Raw genomic sequence first — 16,634 nt, 5'->3', positions numbered from 1 at the left:
AAACAGCTTTTAATGTTGTATTAACATGTTTATTCATTTCGGTTTCAGTGCAACTTTGATGTCCAGTTCTGACTCAAACTGTAAGGAGTATAGGTGTAAGAAATATAGGAGTCATATAGGGTAATTGCATTCAGTTGGTAACTTCTATTTGCACTGAACTGAAATGTTAACATGGTTAAAAGAAAATCAATTCAAATCAATTCAACAATCTTTGTTTTCTTTTGTTTTCCAGAAAGAACAACAGATTGGGAGCAAGACCTTTGAAGATTACAGCCTTCTTCTGAGCAGCCTGCCTACAGCCAGCATGAATTACAGCTACTGGTTGAGCATGGAGGTATGGACACAATGCACCAGGACAAGAGTGTGTGTTAGTGAATTTGATAATGCAGGAAATTATATTAAAGATCTGCTAACGAGTGAGGGCAGTATGGAGTTACTGTAACACACTTATTTACAACCTATTTTCTCCCTCACAATGGGTGATAAAATCCCCTATTCTCTTCTTGAAAAGGGAAACAAACTGAAATTAGACTGCGGCTCTTCCTCGTGAGAAAATAATTGACCAGTGTTGGAGAATCAGAAGCATTGATGGTGACTTTTATTGCACACTTTAGCACTTTAGTGTGTCTCAATATCAACACACACTTAAGATCTTTAAACCACTCTGTTCTGAGATTATCCTTTGCACAGCACAAAAGGAGTAATGTTTTGTGGGAGTCAGTGGTGTTGCTCAGTATATTCTGAAAGATAGCATTTTAGCTTTGCAAACTGCCCATTGAAAGTTCAGGGACAAAGGAGGAGGTTTAGCTTCTTGAAATATCATTAAAGACGTCACACAAACAACTTTGCAGCACACAGCATGTTTTTTAATTTCTCACCAACTCCTTTCTTTCTCGTGCTGGTGATTTTGAAAGCGTAATCACTTTCATTTCAGAAGCAGTTTTTCTCCAGCCAAGTAGACTTGTGAACTTCCCTGGCCAGTTTTGATGTCACAGTGCTGACTCTGCCATTTTGCACACCCACCTACTCATGAGAGAGAAGTCCCAGTCACTGGAGAGACTTCCCAATTCTGGTCAAGCTAAATCACACCTCGCCCAATCTTAATCTTTTTTACAAGAACCGGAGTAGTTTCGTTGAAGAGCTGCCTTCCACACTGCTGTGATTCTTTCCCAGAACTAGCGTCCTTTCACTGCGGGCTTGCACCTCAGAATAAAACACTGGGACATAACAGAAGAAAGCCAAACAGCTTCACCCATATGACCAACATATTATAACCCAGTCCAACTCCTAATCCAAACATTTTTTTCTCCCCAAGGATGCAGAACGGCTCCAGGTTAACATCAGGGACCTCCATGTGTTTAGGATGCACATAGAGGCCAAGAAGCTATACGAGCAAGAAAAGGAGCCCCAGTCCTCTTTGATCCAGGCCTTGGACATGATTCTACTGGACATTCGTGACCTGTTCTTCCAGATCACACACCAGGTAGGGCTCTGCAGTTTTCCCTTCACACCTTCTCCATCCCCAGCTTTTATATTCTTGATTGAATGGTCTTGATTATCCCCCAGTCTCCAGGAGTGTCTCTAATGCCTTCAGTGCTGGGCCTGTGCCCCTTTACCCCATGTATGTGGCAGTCAATAATCAGTATGAATCTAAGCGAGGGGATCTTTACAAGTAAAATCAAGTGGCCATTTGTTTTGCATCTCCAAACAATGGGTATTGCATTTTTTTGTTTTGCTTCTTTAACTGGTCTGACTTTGCCCAATTCTCCTTCTATTTCCCCCCCCCTCACTCCAGCTGGAAGCACTGCAGGCTCCCTCCCCAGTGCTGAGTAGCATAGCCCTGCCCAGCAAACTCCTGAACCCCCAGTTCCCCTGGCTGAGCCGACTGCAGGGCTACATCATTCTGCGAGACCTGCAGAATTACCTGGACAAGATGGTACGGGATTTCACACTGCTCAAGACCAATGAGCAGCAGCACTAAGCAGAGTGTCAGATCTGCCTCCTGTCCTCCCCCGCTCTGAGTCCCACTACACAGAGTCACCTGGCTTACCTGACGGGGGAAAGGAACATGGCTGACAGCATTCTATTTATTTAACTTATTTATTTATTTATTTAATCTATGTATTACCTAATGTATTAATGAAAAGAACATGCCAGATCATGCAGTATTAATTTATAATGATAACTTTATTGTACTTTTTTTTGTTTGTACCTTTTATATGAATAAAAAATCGAATCAAAACTATTTCTTTGGCCAGCCTTGAGAATTTTTGGATAGGAGTTTGCCACCTTGTCTAAGAAAGTACATTGTAAACTGGATGAGAGATGAACACTATGCCTAGGTGTTATCCTAGGATTGTATTTAAGACTTGCATTACTCCCACCATTCCCAATAGTAAACTAGGTCCTTTGGTGACAAATTGTACAATGATGTTGCGATTGTATTTCTGATTACAAACTGAAATTAAATAAATTAATGAAATCATACAATTCATTCATATGTATATATCATCTTTCAGAGACTGGGTGATCTAGGAAAAGGGATTTACTGCTCTATATAATAAAAAACAAATACACTCAACATAATTCCTCCAGTCTTCAGTTACCATCCCACTAACAGACAAATACAGAAACAAATGCGCAAAGAGACTTAATCTAACAGCAATACTCCTCTACAGAAAGTATTCTCAAAACCCCTTCTAACTAATACCATATAACAATAAGAAGGAGCCAAGAGAGAGTGATTTGACTTTCTGATGATCTTTGAAAAAGGAACCTTTCTGTGCAAAGACAAACCACAAGGCACCACCTGCAAAGACACTAATCCTGAAAACCAGTCATCAATAGGGATCCATCACCCTTTGAAATGCACATCCACAGGAGGCAATACCTCACCAGGGAAGCTAAAAACACTCCAGTTTGTAGAATGTCATTGAAACATTCAAATCAGCAGCAGAAAATGCTTTTGCTGAGAGTGAGAGGTAGCCTATATATTTTTAATAAGTATACCAGTTAATACATTTCAAAGCATAGAACAAATAAATACTATGGCAGTCTGAGAAAAAAGGTTTGCATCACACTGAAAGTAAGTCTCTTAGGATACAGTGAGGGAAAAAAGTATTTGATCCCCTGCTGATTTTGTACGTTTGCCCACTGACAAAGAAATGATCAGTCTATAATTTTAATGGTAGGTGTATTTTAACAGTGAGAGACAGAATAACAACAACAAAATCCAGAAAAACGCATTTCAAAAAAGTTATAAATTGATTTGCATGTTAATGAGGGAAATAAGTATTTGATCCCCTATCAATCAGCAAGATTTCTGGCTCCCAGGTGTCTTTTATACAGGTAACGAGCTGAGACTCTCTTAAAGGGAGTGCTCCTAATCTCAGCTCGTTACCTGTATAAAAGACACCTGTCCACAGAAGCAATCAATCAAATCAGATTCCAAACTCTCCACCATGGCCAAGACCAAAGAGCTGTCCAAGGATGTCAGGGACAAGATTGTAGACCTACACAAGGCTGGAATGGGCTAGAAGACCATCGCCAAGCAGCTGGTGCGATTATTCGCAAATGGAAGAAACACAAAATAACTGTCAGTCTCCCTCGGTCTGGGGCTCCATGCAAGATCTCACCTCGTGGAGTTTCAATGATCATGAGAACGGTGAGGAATCAGCCCAGAACTACATGGGAGGATCTTGTTAATGATCTCAAGGCAGCTGGGACCATAGTCACCAAGAAAACAATTGGTAACACACTACGCCGTGAAGGACTGAAATCCTGCAGCGCCCGCAAGGTCCCCCTGCTCAAGAAAGCACATGTACAGGCCCGTCTGAAGTTTGCCAATGAACATCTGAATGATTCAGAGGAGAACTGGGGAAAGTGTTGTGGTCAGATGAGACCAAAATCGAGCTCTTTGGCATCAATTCAACTCGCCGTGTTTGTAGGAGGAGGAATGACCCCAAGAAAACCATCCCTACCGTCAAACATGGAGGTGGAAACATTATGCTTTGGGGGTGTTTTTCTGCTAAGGGGACAGGACAACTGCACCGCATCAAAGGGACGATGGACGGGGCCATGTACCGTCAAATCTTGGGTGAGAACCTCCTTCCCTCAGCCAGGGCATTGAAAATGGGTCGTGGATGAGTATTCCAGCATGACAATGACCCAAAACACACAGCCAAGGCAACAAAGGAGTGGCTCAAGAAGAAGCACATTAAGGTCCTGGAGTGGCCTAGCCAGTCTCCAGACCTTAATCCCATAGAAAATCTGTGGAGGGAGCTGAAGGTTCGAGTTGCCAAACGTCAGCCTCGAAACCTTAATGACTTGGAGAGGATCTGCAAAGAGGAGTGGGACAAAATCCCTCCTGAGATGTGTGCAAACCTGGTGGCCAACTACAAGAAACGTCTGACCTCTGTGATTGCCAACAAGGGTTTTGCCACCAAGTACTAAGTCGAAGGGGTCAAATACTTATTTCCCTCATTAACATGCAAATCAATGTATAACTTTTTTGAAATGCGTTTTTCTGGATTTTTTTGTTGTTATTCTGTCTCTCACTGTTAAAATACACCTACCATTAAAATTATAGACTGATCATTTCTTTGTCAGTGGGCAAATGTACAAAATCAGCAGGGGATCAAAAACTTTTTTCCCTCACTGTATGTCAGGTACATTTGTAGTGTACTTTTTTGTTGACATTCACTTTTGCATTTGTAAAGACGTGCATGCAATTCTAAAACCTGAACTACTTTCCCTTTAGTTGACACGTCTTCCGCTGCTTCCCCCACAGCAAAAACATTTCGGTTTCAAAATGGAAGGTGGGAAAAATATCAAATGACCACTTCTTGAATTAGAAGTCTAAAGTCTAAAGCATTCTACACTTGCAAACCCCTAAGAAATAGAAATACAGTGGTTGTCCCCTCGTCCTGCCCAATTTTCAGGAGTTCACAGGCCACCAATCAACCTCACTGAAACTCCAGGGGATGCTATGAAAAGTTGCAAAATAATGGTCTAAGCACATTTATATGGATACATACACCGATCAGCCATATCATTATGACCACCTGCCTAATATTGTGTAGGTCCCCCTTTTGCCTTCAAAACAGCCCTGACCCGTCGATGCATGGACTCCACTAGACCTCTGAAGGTGTGCTGTGGTATCTGGCACCAAGACGTCAGCAGCAGATCCTTTAAGTCCTGTAAGTTGCGAGGTGGGGCCTCCATGGATCGGACTTGTTTGTCCAGCACATCCTACAGATGCTCAATTGGATTGAGATCTGGGGAATTTGGAGGCCAAGTCAACACCTTGAACTCGTGATTCATCAGACCAGGCCACCTTCTTCCATTGCTCCGTGGTTCAGTTCTGATGCTCACGTGCCCATTGTAGGCGCTTTCGGCAGTGTACAGTGGGCAGCATGGGCACCCTGACTGGTCTGCGGTTACGCAGCCCCATACGCAACATACTGCGATGCACTGTGTGTTCTGACACCTTTCTATCAGAACCAGCATTCACTTTTTCAGCAATTTGAGCTACAGTAGCTCGTCTGTTGGATCGGACCACACGGGCCAGCCTTCGCTCCCCACGTGCATCAATGACCCTTGGCCGCCCATGACCCTGTCGCCGGTTCACCGCTTTTCCTTCCTTGGATCACTTTTGATAGGTACTGACCACTGCAGACCGGGAACACCCCACAAGAGCTGCAGTTTTGTAGATGCTCTGACCCGGTCGTCTAGCCATCACAATCTGGTCCTTGTCAAAGTCTCTCAGATCCTTACGCTGCCCATTTTTCCTGCTTCTAACACATCAACTTTGAGGACAAAATGTTCACTTGCTGCCTAATATATCCCACCCACTGACAGGTGCCATGATAACGAGATTATCAGTGTTATTCACTTCACCTGTCAGTGGTCATAATGTTATGGCTGATCTGTGTATGAGAAAATATATTCATAACATAATAGACACAATAGAAAGTGACATGGAAAACACATCAGATGTGATGAGTGATGAGCCTCACACAGGCACAGGAAGATGTTTTGTGCTGCCAAGTGACAGTAAAATCGTGACATCATTATCATTTTTCATTAGTAGCTGCTATATCGATTTGTTTCTTTGTTTATGTATGACAGTCGTATAATACACATACACCACCACACATTCAAATCATGGTCAAATCACAACACTGAACAGAACAAAAACAAGTTTGTTTTCATACACAACTCAGTCATAGTGCATCAGAAATTCCAATCTACTGACACAAACATGTACCTGAATAGCTTGCTTGCAAACAGAGCAATAAAACCGTCCTGACCCGTCTATCTGACCAGAGTAGAAACCAGCAGCACTGAACACTCTGCAGGGCGGCAGCGCTGGAGAATAAACGTGTCTTAACTGCAGCCAGTGTAGCCAGGTCCTCTCCTTGATTTCCCCCCAGACTGGTCCTAAAAATCCCCCAAATCACACAATTTCCCCCCAGTACTCACGAACTGATCTCTGTGGGGTGGGGTTTTTTTTTGGAGGAGCTGAGGTGAGGCCCGGGGGTGCTGGTGAAGTGAACTCTTAATGAGAGCACTGTGGGGAATTTACAATGAGGAAAACAATCCACCTGCTTTTACTTCAGCCCCGTTACACAGGCTTTCCCCCCACCGTGTCCCCCCATGCAATATTTCCCCCAGTCTGGCAGCCCTGCCTGCACCTCTCCTGCTGACAAGACCGCTCTCTGTTATAGCAGCTTCTGCCTCATTTCTTTTCTTGCTGCCAACTGTACAGGAGAAGCACCAGCAAGCTCGGTGCTGATTGGCTATTACTGAATAGGCTATGACCCCTCAACAAATCATGATCAACTATTATTCTCCCGCCCTTTTCAACCAATCACGCCGGTCTCAGGGCGACCGCAGTCTTTAGAAAAATCGTTTGAATTGCGATGCTCATCGCTGCGTAGAGCTCCTGCAATGGCTGCAGCAGCAAAGCCCTGCACTCCCCCCTGGCCATGCTCGGGTAAAGCTGCTGGGTGCGGCGCGGATCTAGTGCACACAGCGCGCTGTATCAGAGGAGAGATGCTGTGTACAGGGATGTCAACACATTTGTGAACTCAATTTCAGAGAAATACGCTTTTTGTGCACAGTGGCGCCATTCCATTGGTGCACCAGTTCTCCAAAATGATTTCCACAGTTTTTTATGTCAAACCTATGCAGAAACATTTCAGTAAATATGATTTCTCTTAGATGATCAGTGATAGTGTCTATAAACGTGTTTTTAGAAAAATGCAAAATTATATATTTTTAAATAATAAAGCTATTAAATGTTTTGTGTAATTCAAGTGTACATCATAAACTGCTGTCATTCATTTTACTTTTGGTACTTTATTATTAACTGTTCAGGTGCTTTCGTGTGTTTTAATTCCTACATTTGCCAGAGAAGAAAAAAGTTATACAGTAATATTATATAGCAATACTAACCACAGGTACAGTTGCCTCCAGAAATATAGACTACAGTGGGTTTAGTGACATAAATGCAAGTATACATTCAGTATTTGTTGCATAGACTAAATGAATGACAATTACTATTTTCAGACATTCAGTATTGGACAGATATACGTTTCTAACATACTTGCATATTTGTTAAAAAATTAGGTTCACAATTATTGATACGCTAAACATTCAAATCCAATAAACCGACAGAAATGCTTTTGCGATATCTAACACTGATCGTCTTAGTGTTTTATATTTGCATGTATTTATCTAAAAAAATCTAAACTCACTACTCTTTTATTCTAAAACCAAATCTTTGTTAAATAAATCGGGTATAAATTAATCTGGAGGGCACTGTACATTGACAGTTAGTACAATGTGATCTGCTACTGTGTGGATGGGATGGGACTCTAAACTTCATCATTATTGTTTGTTTTAGACTCTTTCCTCTTCAGACAGAAAATAGGATGATGTTCAAGGATGTAGAGCAGCATTTTCAAGTTTGTTAAAAGCCCCTGTGACTGAAGTCTCCCTGAAGCCAGCTGTAGTGGTAGCAGCCCCAGTGAGGTTCACACAGGTAGGAGGAGGTTATAAGAGTGATTATTGTTTAGGGTGACAGTTAAAACAGAAACAGTACAACAAGACCAAATACATGCTTTAGTAATAAAGTTGGACTTCTTGAAAAGCTTAGGGCTGGACAGCACCACACTGCACATATATGCATGCAAAGTAATATAATGAAGGTATTGAAATTCTAGAGTGGAGCTGTGAATTGTGTGTGCAATGACAATGTGGTGTTTGTGTGCTCAGAGGAGACATTTCCCTCATGTCCTGTTGGACCAAATCACCTTGCAACCTCAGCGGACCTGCCCAAACTAAATGTGTTCACTGGGTCTTCTTCACTGTCATACCCACCCCCTCCCCCGCGCTCTAGAGTTTCAGGCCAGTAACAACAAGGCAGACTGCAATCAGTTTCACTTGTATAGCCAGATATGTTTTGTCTGTTTTTGTTTTTGAACAGCATGCAAAACACCTATTACTCATCCCAGCGTGAAGCCCACAGCTGGACTTCCACAAAATGGACTGAAGTCCAGGCCAAGGGAAGCCCTTCTGAGAAAGGCAGCCAGTGACATTAAACAGAAAAGGGAAGCAGCAACAACAGGAATCCCTAAAGTTGCTTTCATTGGTTTCAATGAAAATTGAATTATTGATATCAAGAAAGGATTCCAATACACATTCAAAATTAACTATTGGTATCGCAAATATAATTGCTGATATGGAATTGTTGATATCAGAAATACTATTTATCAAATATGTGCAACAAATATGCTATCAGAAACTGATTTACTGATATCAGCAATTGTATTTGTGATATCAACAATTATATTTTTGATATACAAAAATGTGACCCAACTGCTGATATCCACAGTTGTATTTTTGATATCAAAAATTGAGTTGTTGATATTGGCAATTGCATTGGTGATATTAGAAATACAATTCTTGATATTACTAATTTAAAGATTAAAAGTGAAAACTGCTTGGTAATTCTCGGTAGGTGCAGAACAAGAGCCCAGCACCTTGAGAATTCCCCGACAGAGCGACCAGTGGCCCGCAGGAGGAGATGGGAAAGCCCTTCTGAAAGTCAAAACACGTATCTGTTCCCCACAAGAATAATAATTAAAAAATATGTGCCATCTTTTCGGTTTTGGTTGCGGGTCTGTTCTCTATGAGAAATGAGATGGCATCTTCCTTTGCTTCTCGGTCGTTTCTCTGCCTCCTGCCCCGCATTTCAGAGTGAAAGCGAAATCCCCGTGTGGCGCAAAGGTAGAGAGAAGTGAAGTGAACTGTGCGGTTCAATTATGATTCACAGTTTGGCAGGTGGGGGTTATGACGCCGGCCGCCCTTTTTGCTCAGTACATTTCCCCTCAGTTTTCTGGAAGGGCGCTTGGTTTACTAATTACTAGTTCATGACTTAATTACTCTAGTTCATCTTTGATTGAGTAGAGGAATACAATAAAACACTGTATGGGTCTTCTCCAGTCTGTGATGCTAGATGTGCTGTAACCGGTCACATGACGTCATTCACGCCCTGGAGGGCAGTATTGTAATCGTTTTGCTAATTGGTAATCTGTATATTACCACTCCTGCTCTACGCAGATTCACACTAACACTAACCTCTCTATTTCTAGTTCAAGGTTTTCGCTTGGTTCGTATTGACTCGGACAGAGCAGGGATTTACTTAATTGGGGCTTAATTAAATAATTAAATTAACTAATTAAGAGCTCAGATGCAATGAAATACAGGGCCGATGTCGTGCACCAGATTTGAAGACGACTGATGGTCACATAAAGAGGGATGTATGCTATCCAGATGGGATAAGACATCAAATTTGGATGCAGAAACAACGGAGGCTCTGGACTCCTGAACTGAAGGCCGTGGGTTTAGTCCCAGAGACAAAGACATTTACTTAGTGAAAATAATGCTGTTACATCTGTGCGTCGTCTTGGATAAGTGTTTCTGCTAAGAAATATAACAATAAAGCAAGTAGGTATAGCCTGCCTGAGGCTGAGCATATAATTGTGGGATCTCAGATTTTAAATATTGTTTTTCCTCATGTGGATTATGGTCCAGAGGATTTCTCTGACGTCATCGAAATGTATTTCTTCCACTCAATTTATTAATTCGCTTCTATATCGTCACACCTGCCAGAATCTTTCCAAAGTGTATACAGGGGAGTATAGGCTACACTAGTTATCGATGGATGCCAGGAATTATGGTTAAGGGATCCCGAGAAACTGTTTTTTTATTATTATTATTATTATTATTATTATTATTATTATTATTATTATTATTATTATTATTCAATAAAAAATGTAATGGAAGACTTAAACAAATACATATGATTATATAATACTGGTCGTATAATGCGAACGAAAAAGTGAACTACACGCCCAGCATCCATCAGTTATTTTGAATTGTTCTGCAATATGTGCTATTTCGAGTGCATGATCTTTTGTACAAAATGCAATGTAGAAGAGTGTGATGGTAAAACTTTTAATGTTATGTATATTTATATATATATATACATTTCAAAAGTTCATTGTAGTTAATTACGTGTGTTGCAGCTGCTTGTCCATCTTCCTGAAATCGACTGTACGTGATTATAAATCATCCCCTTGACTGGATTAAATGAGGGTTTGATATGGGGAAGGTTGCTTTCACAATACGTTTGATTTATTCACATTTCCACATTTACCGTCGTATCATCTCTTAAGGGGGTTTCTGATTTGAAGCATTTTAAAGTAAACAAGAACACTAACAAGAAATGTATTGTGAACAGGAAATGTATAGGGCACATTTGCGCATTTATTTTTGTTGTTGTTGTTGCTTAGTCCGTTTTTTTATTATTATTTTTATTTTGTTATTTCACTTAATTGCTGTCTGCCTTCCGGCCCTAGCAGATTGCATAAGTGACATGACTTGCCAAATTATTATTATTACCATTGATAATCATAATTATTGATGATAATAATAATAATAATAATAATAATAATAATAATAATAATAATAATAACGTTGATATAAAATATATACATCATATGTATTATACATTAAAAAAAATACAAAATATGTTTTAACAGGCCCTACTAACACATTTTGTGCATGATTTGTGTAGCATACTGTCTCTCCTAACTATTCTAACACCGTCTGTATTGAAAACACACCATTTCCACTTAAGTGCTTAAGTAACAGCGGGGATAAACCCACTGTATAGGTCTGGAATGGACAGGTAAATAAGATAGGGATACATAGAAAGGTATTATGTGCATTGCTTCTAGGATTTCTTGGACATCTTTGACCAATATGATCAACCTTACTGGAAGAAAGGAAATAGGAAATAAAAAATGGTGATACACAGTAGGTTGTGGCTAGGACTTACAGATCAAACAACTTCTAAAATCGACGTTTATGACCACTGTCTTTGGGCTTTGCCCTGTTTCCACCCGGGGGGGGAAATGGTACCAAATACCAAACTGACCCTCCACTGCCAGGGAAAGCTGTCTCCGCTCCGCCCCGCAGTGGCCAGCATGAGAACTGCAAGCGCCTCGGCCGCTTCAACCCCTCGGTCAGACCTGACCCCATTCTGACCTTCTGTCATACCTATATCCCATCGGCTGTGACGTGGCCGTGGTGTCTGCACTGGTGTTCATACCCTTGCCCAACTGTATATATGCAGGAAACTACACGCTAGTGTTTGTCTACACATTGGATAACAGTGTCTGCTAAACACCTTCACACTTAATTAAGTAACCAGGGAGGGGCACAGTCCGTTTCAAATTGTTCTTCACTATAAAACAAACTCAAACTGGCGGTAGTCACGGCCAACACTGCCAAACTCTCAGAACAAAAGCCATGTCTCGTAATTGTGTGCAACTTTGGGTTGGAAAATGATTACAGTTTCTCAGACAGTTATTTCACTGCATATTTATATAGGACGATATATGAACTTGCTTGCGCGCCGTCTTTTTCCTCAGCACGGCAGGTAATAAACCATCAGCAGCATTTCAACATGAAGTCCCTAATGATGTCTCCTCCTGGAAACATTTACCAAGAGCAAGTTCAAACAAAACTACCCAGTATATTATTATATGATGATGGATACATAAGGAAGGTAAAAGTGTCTGTTTATAATTACATCATAATTTGTACTCCAACGTTCAATAACACAGGGAAAACATAATGCAAAAATGAATACACGGAGGAAAAAAGAATAAAATGACATTCCTCTTCTTAGTAGTAGTAATAGTGATTTAAAATTACATTTCTCAGCAGACTTACAATTGTTACACTATATCACATTATTATTTTTTACATACAATTGCCCATTTATACAGCTGTTTATTGTTAGTCGTTTGTTTTTGTGTTTTACTGTAGTAATCTAGTACAGTGCCTTGCTCAAGGGCACGACAGCAGTGGCATGCCAAATACCATGTACAATCATTTGCATTAGTAGTGATACTGTGAAATTAATAATGAGAGTAATACCTGTAAAAATCTTATTTTACTACTGGAGTCTTAAACTATGACTTCACATCGTGTCTGCACTTAACTTTTAGCTTTTACAATCTTGGATGTAGGCTTTACATTTTGTTTTCTGTATATCTTCCTATTCACTTGTGTAAAATGTAATTTGTAATTGCATTATGCTTTGAACTGCACTGTATTATTGCACTTCGTATTGCTCTTATATTTTGTAAGTCTCCCTGATAAAGGCGTCAGCTAAGAAATACATAAATAAATAAATAAATAAATAAATAAATAAATACAAATCTTATTTTAATAGTAGTAGTTGACATAATAGGACTACTGGAAAGAGTAGTAAAAGTAGTAATACTATACATATAAAAATGCTATATATTGTAAATGAAACCGGCGGTGACCGCACTGTTATTGGGAAGTTCCATAAATACATCCATAAATTAGCACATTTAGAAACAAAAAGCGCTTCTGCCTATAAAGTCGAGTGGAACTGCGGTAGTTTTATTAGAAGTAGAATAGAAGGATGCTGATCACACCAAGCAGCTTTCTACACAAAACCAAAGGTAAGAGCCACGATTCCAACTGATGTCCTTTGCAAGGTCTAAGACTCTTAGACTGGGTTCTGTGGACTGAATTGTTCATTGAAGGTCGTTTCCATAAGCTTTGGGCTACAATGCAGAAGTGTTGAACTGTGATTGGGTTTGTAAAGACGGATTGGGGTGAAATGGGTGAAACTGGTCTTGCTGTCCAGTGCGACGGAAGGATGTGACTCGAGGTGCAGTTTTCCGTGGCACGGATACAGTGTCGCTTTCAAAAATCCTTATTATGGACAGAATAAGAACTGTCTGTGATCCATCAAATGTGAATTTTGTCTTTCCTGACAACTGAGTGACATGTCAAATCCGACAACTACTAAAAAGACCGACAGTTTCCTAATTAGCACATCATTGCCTATGCAAGTAGGGGAAGGGGACAATTATTCATCCAACGTTTCAGGTGCAAAGAGGGACTGTTTTTCTGTCCTAGTTTAGCACCACGTTGAGCTGTCCTTAACACGGACAAACAAGACCGCGGCTGTGGCGTCGCCAATAAATGGGGGTGCAAATGCATTTCCAATGGTAGCTTTAAAAGGCTGCTATACAACTAAAGAGGATAAGTTGCGGCACCATTTTCTTGTAATTAAAGACATTAAATATAATACGAAATGCATACATAAAATACGAAATCAATAACTACACATACAAATAGATACATAAATACATTTAGTTGATCTTTTTATTTGTTTATATATGTATTTCGTATTTTATGTGTTTATTTACTTATGTATGCATTTATTTATTTATTAGGAACAAATTATCCTCCATATACAACAGTATAATCAGGGTCATCAAAGCAAATCAGCCTGTCTTTCCTTCACTCGCCCAGTGATGAGGTGAAAAAAGATTGAGGCTGGATAGAGCTGCAGTATCTGACCTGTGTGAGGAGCTCTGGGAGATCTGGAGAGCCACACAGCTGTCTGGTGCCATACCGGTGCACATTACAGGGTCAAAATTACACAAGTGCAGAAGAACAATATACAGTAAATACAAATGACATGTCCTACATCCTAGATTGTAATCGCTAATAAGTGCAGACAAGATGTGAAGTCATAGTAAGGGTTAGGGGACAATCACGCATCCAGTGACTGGAGCTTTGCACTTGGACATCTCATTTGTTGGTTATGCAGTCCCATATGTTATTTCTATAGGACACGTTTCTTGTATATGTCAAATAGGTCTGTTTTATTTTGTAGTACCTCATTTTTTAACGCCTGCATTTAACCTTTCAGATTGTTTCAAGAAAACTTATCAGTACGGTATTTTTCATGATTCACTATTGGTTTAGTGCGGTTTTTTTTTTTATTGTTGTGTTTCCCTTTATCCACAATTCATGGATCGACTTTGCTCCCTTTATTTTATGACTGCCCTGTGTCCGCATTTTCCGACAGAAATGGCTGTAGCTCTGTCGCTATTTGTAATGAATCCCTGCTGAATTCAGATAAAAGTGGAAACAGACCCTTAAGCAGTTCTAAATAGCGACGCTTTGATGTCCCGTATGTTGCAGATATGTCTTGCACCTGGCGTGTCCTGCTGTCCCTCTGCCTCCTGTCCATGGCCTGTCCTGAACCCCTTCAACAGCAGGGGGAGACCTTCGCCACCAGCCTGCGCTTCTCTAGGAAGATCCTGACCCGGGTGCGCAACCTGCTGTTCCAATATGTAAGTCTGTTCAGCTTTTAATATAAGAGCATTACAAAAGTGCAATACAGTATAAAATGTCAGATCAAAACATATAAAAATAAGTAGAAATAAGTCACCAGCAAAGTGTAAGGAGCTGCCTGTTCTGATCTGTTCTTTCTCTGCCTCAGAAAGAGCAACTGATGGGAGATTCCCAGTTTGAGGATCGGCTCACGATGCTGAGGTCGCTACCTGTCCTCGGAGTCGGGTATTCACAGTGGAGGAGCATGGAGGTAAGAGGGGCTCCTGGGCACCATAATAAAGACCTGCAGTTCAGTTTACACTCACATATATCAAGTGGGTGGTACTGAAGCAAACGATGCAATAAAAGGTGTAGGTGGGTGTCGGGCAGTCTAGGTTGTGTGTGTGTGCTCTTCATCTCATCCCACGGTCAGCCCAACTGCAGATTCCAGATTTGGGGCAGCAAAATGGGGGAAACTAATCACTGGAGAAACGTGTCGCTAAAGGTAGCTCTTTCTTCGCAGGACAAGGACCGCCTCACCGCAGCTGCGCAGGACCTGAAAGTATTCTGGGACCACCTGGATGTGAAGAGGATACAGCTGAAGGAGGAAAGTAAAAGGCAGTCATCCACGGTGGTGACCGCCATGCAGAACATCCAGATGGACCTCCGGGACCTCATTGCACAGGTCCACTCCCAGGTAACCTTCCAGGCTCAGGAGTTTGTTGGGCTCATGTCACAGTGAGGGGCGCACAGCCCTAACCGATCCGAGTGCTGCACCTGAATACCTCACACACTCTCTTCGAGTTCATACAATGTTTTAATGGAAGTGGAAAAAGAGGCATTGATCTGAACGATCCCATTAGCAGATATTTCTTAAATAATGGTGACGTTTTTCTAACTTTCAATATGTTAGAAAGTTGTTGCTTAATGATCCTGATGCACAGTCCATCTCCCCACAGCTACAGGCCATGAATGCCACAGTCCCTGCACCCCGAGAAGAAGAGATCCCCAGTTCACTGATGGTGCCCACCCTGGAGTGGCACAGCAAGCTGATGGGTTACATCATCCTCCGTGACCTGGACAGATACATGAACAAAGTAGTGCGTGACTACATTTTACTCAAGGTGAAGTACAGAGAGTAAAGTGTTCACTGCAATGGGCCTTAAACTCTTTTAGTGTGTTTTTATTTAAGTATTAGGATCATCACCTTCAGAGGACTTAGAGCTAATCAGGAGTGAGGGCACAAGTTTGTTAAACACAGGTGCTGTTTGAGATCTGGAGTGATGCCTTTTACAATTCCTATGTGAACTCAGTATTAATATTTATTTACCTATTTATTCATAATGTTTTTACAGTACAGAAAATCAGGAAGCTCTGAAGTCTTCAAATGTGAATTATTTGACATGTTATTTATGAAGCGTTCATTATTGGCACATGGCTGAAGGAATAGACTGATGCAACGCGTTTCACTGTGATTTTGTGTCTATTTGTGTATGTATTACCTCCCGTTTATGCTCTGGAAAACTGTCTTCTGCGTTTTCTGCCTTGATTTGTATTTGCACTGCAAATGAACTCTCCCAGAAATGACATCTTAGAATTCTCTACCGCACAACCACTACATTCTCAGGGACTGACGCAACAAAAATACTCAGGAAAAGTTTACATTGGTACATTGGTTTGTGCTCAGCACTCTTCCCATGCAGATGTTATTGCTGTGTGCAAAGCTGAAATGTGTGTACTGTACATTTCCATACTGCTTTTGTTTTCCACAACATTTCAAATAGAACTTAACACATAAAAAAGGAATGTGTAAAAATACCTCATAGTACAAGAAAGATAAGAAATCAACTTAAAACAAAACCAACTATCATATTGTTGGGATTCAGTTT

The 16,634-nt window shown here is 40.8% G+C and overlaps 1 protein-coding gene across 1 annotated transcript; it reads left to right on the top strand.

The window, feature by feature from the left end:
- The first annotated feature begins 14,615 nt into the window (after positions 1 to 14,615).
- LOC136718503 (cardiotrophin-2) lies at positions 14,616 to 15,887 on the top strand. The gene is made up of 4 exons (XM_066696259.1): positions 14,616 to 14,765; positions 14,915 to 15,016; positions 15,269 to 15,442; positions 15,705 to 15,887. Exons 1-4 carry the CDS (start codon positions 14,616 to 14,618, stop codon positions 15,885 to 15,887), a joined length of 609 nt encoding a protein of 202 aa, XP_066552356.1.
- The last annotated feature ends 747 nt before the right edge of the window (positions 15,888 to 16,634 follow it).

Source organism: Amia ocellicauda, chromosome 22 (assembly GCF_036373705.1).
Source record: "Amia ocellicauda isolate fAmiCal2 chromosome 22, fAmiCal2.hap1, whole genome shotgun sequence".
NCBI lineage: Eukaryota > Metazoa > Chordata > Actinopteri > Amiiformes > Amiidae > Amia > Amia ocellicauda.
Note: the sequence above shows the minus strand (reverse complement) of the source record. Positions and strands in the feature narration are given on the sequence as shown.